Raw genomic sequence first — 7133 nt, 5'->3', positions numbered from 1 at the left:
TCTGGAGGCTGAAGCTGGGAGGGGCCTAAGGGGATCAGGTCAGAACTTGGAGAGAGGCAGGGAAATACAGCCCAGGAAAATACACCCAGTGCTCTGCGTGCAAACAAGTTCAGCAGGCAGAGGTAGTGGGAAGGTGTGGAGCATCAGTGGACAGGCGTAGGGAGGTCAGCAGGCATGGCATTATGGTAGGGATGAGGGCACAGTGGCACAGAGGTTGCCTGTAGGGACACAAGGGACAGCAGGAAGGGTGGGGCAAGTTTTTGGCCGTTATTTATTCAAATATTTTTTCTTATCACCACCTTCTCTCTCCTTTCCTTTGAGGACTTCAGTTACCTGTGTATTAGGCTATCTGACGTTGTCCCATGACTTACTGATGCTCTTTTCTGTTCTTTCCTCCTTTGGATTGTCTGTTTTGGAGCATTTTTATTGCTCTGCCTTCAAGTTCACTTATCTTTTCTGCAATGTCCAATCTGTCATTAATCCTATTCCACACATTTTTCATCTCCATGTTACAGGTTTTCATCTCTAGAAGCTTGATTGCAACTTCCTTGTTACGGTCTTCTATGTCTCCACTTAACTTTTTTGAACATAAGGAATAGTGTTATAATGACCGTTTTAATGTCCTTCTCTGCTAATTCTAATATCTGTGTAACTTCTGGGCCAGTTTTGACTGATCAGTAAGATTGCTTATTCTCATTTTGCATTGTGTTCCTGCTTCTTTGTATGCCTGGTGTGGATGCCAGACACTGTAAACTTTACCTGGTTGGATGCTGGGTACCTCTGTATGCTTATAAATTCTCTGGAACTTTGGTTTGCAATGTAATTAATTACTTGGAAACAATTTGATCCTTTTGGGTCTTGCTTTATTTTCTGTTAGATGGATCTGGAGCAGTGCTCTAATTATTCTCCAAAACTGAGGCAAGACTTCCTGAGTAACTCTTCTATCCCAAGCCTGTGAGTTATGAGTTTTTCTAATCCTGTTGGTAGGAAGAGACACTATTCCCAGCCCTGGGTGACAACTAGACAATTGTCACCCTAATCCTTTCAGATGGTTCTTTGCCTGGCCTCAGCCATTTCCTCATCACACAAGCACTGATCAGTATGCAGCTGAATATGCAAAGGCACTCCCTCTGCTGAGCTCCAGGGTTCTCTCTCCATGGAGCTCCCTCCTCTCTGGGATTCTGTCCTGAAAACTCTAGCTGCCTTGGTCTTCCTGGGCTCTCAGCTTCATGTCTTCAACTCAAGTATCCTGCTGGGCTCTACCTCAGCTTCCCCTCCCTTTGCTGCAGCCTGGAAACTCTCTCTCCAGGTAGGAAGCTGGGGCAGTCACAGGGCTCATCTTCTTTGCTTTCCATCTCCCAGGGATCACTGTCCTTTGTTTTCTGATATCCAGTGCCTTGAGACCATTGTTTCATGTATTTTGACTGGTTCCTTTGGTTGTTTCAGGCAGAAGGGTCAATTTGGTCCCTGTCAATCCATCTTGGCTGGAACCAGAAGTTTCCAACCAGTCTTTCTGCTGCTTGTCTCCTCTCCTGTCCAAATAGTAGTGTATAAAAACACTTGATTGTCAAAGTTTTATTCACGGGAACATGTGCTCAGTGCCATGACTTTGCCTCTGTGATCCCAGTTGGTCCTCACAACCATGCACGTTTTCTTAACCTCACCTCCCTTTGACAGCTGAAAAGTGAGGCCCACGTTTTTCGTGGTTTGGATCCCAGGCAGGCCTGTCAGTTCCGAGGCTGCGTGCATCCTGGGGCTCCAGAGTTCTCAATGCCTGTGCAGCATCTCTGGCTCATTCCTCAGCAAAAAGCTCACACTTGTAGCCTGGCTTCTGGGTGTCCATGCCCAGATGCAGTGTGTGTGCTGGCTCTGTCGGGCATGCAGGTGTGCCTGGTTCTCATGCAGCCACGTGACTTCTGAGTGAGACAGGCAATGGGATGGCCACCTGGCAGGGAGGTGCCGAGGAGGTCCAGGACCCTGGGGAGAAGGTGCTTGGCCCTCACCAGGCTTGAGGATTCTGATTCTGGCTGTCTCTTCTCCTGTGGGTCAGCATCGGGACCACTTTCTAAGAAAATCCCAGCTTCCAGATAATTCTTCAGAAAACTCAAGTCTGTATTTATGGATTTCCTTACATGATTTCCTTGGTGCCCAGCACAGTCAGAGACCCAGAGCACAGCACAGGCAGAACCAAGGACCTCTCCACCTGGCTTGGGAGAAGACAGGTGCACGGTGGCCAGCCCGCTCGCCCAGCTCAGCCTGAGATGCTGCACGACCAGGAAAGTGACTCCATGCTGTGAAATGACTTTTTGCATGAAGGGGCCGGGGGAGCAGATGACATCAAAGGCGAGGGATTCACAGTGCAGGGGAGGGAGGTGGAAGTTAGAAGGAAAAGGCAGGGGAAGTCAGGACCATTTGGTATCCAATGCGTGTTCATTTATTTTACACTTACAAAAGAAATCGCCCACCCTCTGCCCCATCCCCCCCAAAAGTCTCTTTTTACAAACATTTAAAAATTAAAACTAAATGAAGATAGACAAGTTAATTTCAGTACAATTATTTTTCAATGTAGCTGTCATAATTAGAGTTTAAATTTCCTACAAGTGACCAATGTCCAAGTGACTTATAGGGAAATCCTGATTATTGGCCAAAAGGAAAATTCCATATTACAAGTTAGCAAATTCTAGTACAAAAATAGTCCATGTGTTGGAATAGGCTTTCTTTTTACATAGGTCTCAGGTCAGTCTACTGACTGCATAATACGCTAACGTCTCAGGGTTCTCTCTTTCACAAATGGCTCATTCGTCATAGCTGGAGCAGCATGGCGCCTACAGTAGCAAGGCTAGTGTCCATCTGGGGACCGTGCTGGAGACGGCAGGCCTGGGCTGCCTCACTGGCCCCAGGGCAGTTGGGCAGAGCTCCAGCTCCGCACTGGGGTCCTGGAGGGAGGAACGAGTTGCGGGCAGAGCTGCTCCCCCTGAGGGAGAAACAGGCCCAGGACACAGGGGAAGTGTGCCCAGGGGCTGAGCCGGTACTGGTGCAGGACAGCCCACCTCCTGCCAGTGTCTCCTCATCCTGTAGCCCAGCGAGATAAGAGGCCGACCTGTGTGTCCTCAGTGGCGAGAGTGTGGCCCTGCCCTTGCTGCGGCTGGGCAGGCTACTTGTCCCTCAAGATGTCGAGCTGTTCCTGACACTCGGTGAAGAGGCGCTGGAAGCGGAGGTTCTGCCCGATGACTGGCAGCAGCTCCTTCAGCAGGTCCCTCTTCCGCAGACCCTGCGGATACAGGAGTGACAGCTGAGTGCAACTGACAGTGAGGAGAGCTAGACTGTGGGGGTTTCCCTGGCCCAACAAAGACCCTTGGGCCCATCTGCCCCATGGGCACCCCCTGGAGAAACCATAGATGGATGAGAACAATTTCTCTGTATGCTGGGAGGCCTGGGACAGCTAAAAAGCTGAGCTTGGGCACATGGGGTGGAGTGGCAGGGCCCAGGGAGGGACATAGTTCAAGGGTGGGTACCAGGTAGGTTCTGCTCTTCCGTGTCCCCTAAGTCTGCTGGCACAGTCACCGCTGGCCTCTGATTGCACTGGTTAGTGGCCAGAGTAGCCTGACCTTCCAGAGCAGAATGCAAGTAAGGCTACCAGGGCAGAGGGCCAGGCAGACGGCTATCCTGGAGGGGCCACTCCCTTATGTGGATGTGTTCCAGGGACGTGAGGTCAAGGCCAGGGGCGAGGAGGTGCCTGGGTAACAGTGACTGGCCTTGGTTTTACAGTTCTGGAGTCTCTGTCCTCAGCTCTTGCCTATGCCTCCTCCACCCTGGGTGGCACCATGTCTGCCTGGGCCCTCCTGCAACATGCACTGCCATGCAGGGTCTCCACCGCACAGACCCTTGAGGAGCATGGCTGCTGCAAAGGGAAAACCACCAACTGACAGCACTGACCACTGGAAGAGAAGCGCCAATATGTTAAAACAAGTGTGGTAACAAGATGATGAATTATAGAAAAGAACCAAGTGTAGATACCAAGTTTGAGCAACACAGTGGTTGAAGGAGATGGGATTCGCAGGAGACTGGACACTGCTGAAGACCAAGTCAGAGTGAGGTCAGATAGAGGAGCAGCCCACACTCAGCAGGGAGGCAGGCAGAGGGGAAACTGTAAGAGGAGAAACTGTACCATTGCCTACAAAGGCAGGTGAGCGCAGCAGGTAGGCCCAATATCCACATAATGGATCCCACAGGAGACAGAGAAAGAAGAGAGAAGGAAATATTTAAAGAAATAATATGGGTATATTTCACATAATTAAACAACGAATGGCCTTAGGTTGAAGGGCTCCACTGAGTGCTGATCAAGTAATATATGGGAAAACTGATAACCAGACACATTAGAATGAAATATACAGAATTTTCAGATATAAAAGACAGAAAATTTCTGAAAATTTCGAAAGTACAAGAACATATTACCTACAAAGGAAGACATACCAAGATTCACAATAAAGTGTTTTTTTTTTGGCTGTGCTGCGTGGCCAAAAAAAAAAAAAGATGGCAACTCATGACCAAGTAGGGTTTATCCTGGAAATCAAGGAGAATTTAATGTTAGAAAACTCAGAACTGGAAAATAGGAAATAAAAAGATTATTTGAGATGACTTCATTGTTTAAACCACATAGAAAATGCAAAACAATTAATGGACAAATTAATAAAAATAATAGAAATGTGTAGAAAGATGGCTGGTGATTAATATGCCAAAGTCAAATGCATATGTACAGCAGCAATGAATAATCAGAAAACATAAAACAACTTATCACTTAGAATACTCACAATTATAAAATATCTAAGAATAATTCTAAAAATGATGCGTATGGCCTATGTGCTGAAAATTAAAAAACCTTACTGGAAGGCATTAAAGAAAACCTAAATGAATGGAGAGTACTGATGGGAACAGTAGCATAGTATAGATATCAGGATGGAGGCTGCAAAAGGCAGTGGTGAGCACTGTGGCGTGTGAAAGCAGCAGGGGAACTGCAGACCCCTGGGAACCTGGGGTCAAGAGATACAGGTAGAATACAACAGAATGTCTAAGGTTGTGGGAAGAAGCAGGAGTGAAACTTTTAGGGAAATTAAAAAATTTAAAAGCAGTCTTGTATAGCATAAGTGGAAATACAGCACATGTTGAAAATGGATTAAACTCCTTAATCAAAAAATGGATAAAAGAACAGGATCCAACTATATGCTGCTTACAAGGAACTCACTTAGATCTAAAGGAGGATATACACAGGTTGAAAGTGAAAGAATCAAAAAGATATCCCATGTAAATAATAAGCAAAATAGAAAAGAGATGGCTATACTAATAACAGACAAAATAGACTTTATGTCAAAAATTGTTATAAGACACAGGACACTGCATAATGATAAAAGGGTCAATTGACCAAGAAGATGTAACAGTTATAAACATATACCCACCAAACATCAGAGTTCCTAAACACATGGTGCAAACACTATCTGAACTGAAAGGAGAAATAAGACAGTCCTACAATTTGCAGAAGACTTCGATATCCTATTTTCAATAATGGATAGAACAACCAGACAGAAGATCAATAAGAAATAGAGGACCTGAAAAGCAGTATAGACCAACTGGACCTAAAGCACACATATGCAGAACACTCCACACAACAAGAGCAGAATATACATTTTTCTCAAGTGCACGTGTAACACTCACCAGGACAGACCAAAACAAGTCTCAATAAGCTTAAAAAGACTGAATCATAAAAGTGTCTTTTCCAATCACAATGGAATGAAACTAGAAATCAACAGCAGAAGAAAAACTGGAACACACACAAATATGTGGAAATTAACACACTGTTAAACAATCAATGATTCAAAGAAGAAATTACAAGGGAAATTTTAAAATATCTAGGGACAAATGAAAATGAAAACACAACATACTGGAATGCAGCAAAAGCACTGGCTAGAGAGAAATTTATAGCTATAAGAATCTACAAAGAAAGATTCACAAATCAAATCAATAACAGAACACTGCATTTAACAAAACTAGAAAAATAAAAGCAAACTAAACCCAACAAGCAGAAGAAAATCATACATATCAGAAAATAAGTAAAATGGAGAACAGAAAAACTATAGAGAAAATAATAAAACCAAAAATGAATTCCTTGAAAAGATCATCAAAATTGACAAGCATTTAGCTACATGGACTAAGAAAAACAGAAGACTCAAATAATGAAAATCAGAAGTGAAATAGGGACATTGCAACTGATGCCACAAAAATAAAAGGAGTATAAATAAGAGAATACTATGAACAACTGTACACCAACAAATCGGATGACCTAGATAAAATGGACAACTTCCTAGAAATACACAGCTTACCAAGACTGAATCATGAAGAAATAGCAAATGTGAACAGACCTATAAGTAACAAGGAGACTGAATCAGTAATCAAAAACCTCCCAACAAAGAAAAGCCCAGGACTGACCAGATGGCTTCACTGGTGAATTTTACCAAAAATTTAAAGAAGAATGAACAACAATCCTCCACATACTCTTTCAAAAAACTGAAGAGAAGAGAACATGTTTAGATTCATTGTATGAGACCAGCATTATCCTGACATGAAAGCCAGACAAAGACACTACAAGGAAAGAAAATAGTCCAATGTCCCTTGTGAACACTGATGAGTCCTGAACAAAATACTAGTGCAGTGGTCCCCAACCTTTTTGGCACCAGGGACCGGTTTCGTGGAAGACAATTTTTCCACGGGCTGGGGGTTGGAGGTGGGAGATGGTTCAGGCGGTAGTGTGAGCAATGGTTCAGGAAGTAATGCGAGTGATGGGGGGATGGTTCAGGCGGTAATGCAAGTGATGCAGGAGATGGTTCAGGTGGTAATGCAAGTGATGGGGGGATGGTTCAGGTGGTAATGGGAGTGATGGGAGTGATGGTTCAGGAGGCAATGCAAGCAATGGTTCAGGAAGGTAATGGGAGTGATGGGGAGGATGGTTCAGGCAGTAGTGTGAGCGATGGTTCAGGCGGTAATGCAAATGATGGGGGCGATGGTTCAGGGGGTAATGCAAGCAACGGTTCAGGAGGTAATGGGAGTGATGGGGGGATGGTTCAGGTGGTAATGCAAGCAAC

At 44.9% G+C, this 7133-nt stretch overlaps 1 protein-coding gene across 7 annotated transcripts in view; it reads right to left on the bottom strand.

Moving 5' to 3' along the window:
* Window positions 1-2409: 2409 nt before the first annotated feature.
* LOC114894921 (protein HIRA) overlaps window positions 2410-7133 on the bottom strand; it is a 74375-nt gene continuing 69651 nt past the window's right edge. For 6 of the 7 annotated variants that reach the window (XM_029222096.1, XM_029222124.1, XM_029222130.1 and 3 more), the window contains one exon: window positions 2412-3271. In XM_029222096.1, coding sequence (XP_029077929.1) covers window positions 3155-3271 — 117 coding nt within the window. In that variant the 3' untranslated portion in view covers window positions 2412-3154. Of the gene's footprint in view, window positions 3272-7133 lie in introns of all 7 variants that reach the window. The other variant, XM_029222106.1, reaches the window with a different exon arrangement.

The sequence above is a fragment of the Monodon monoceros genome, unplaced genomic scaffold, assembly GCF_005190385.1.
Source record: "Monodon monoceros isolate NGI ecotype Baffin Bay Population unplaced genomic scaffold, NGI_Narwhal_1 Super_Scaffold_1, whole genome shotgun sequence".
Classification (NCBI taxonomy): domain Eukaryota; kingdom Metazoa; phylum Chordata; class Mammalia; order Artiodactyla; family Monodontidae; genus Monodon; species Monodon monoceros.
The sequence above is the reverse complement of the archived record's forward strand: the minus strand, read 5'-3'. Positions and strand labels throughout refer to the sequence as shown.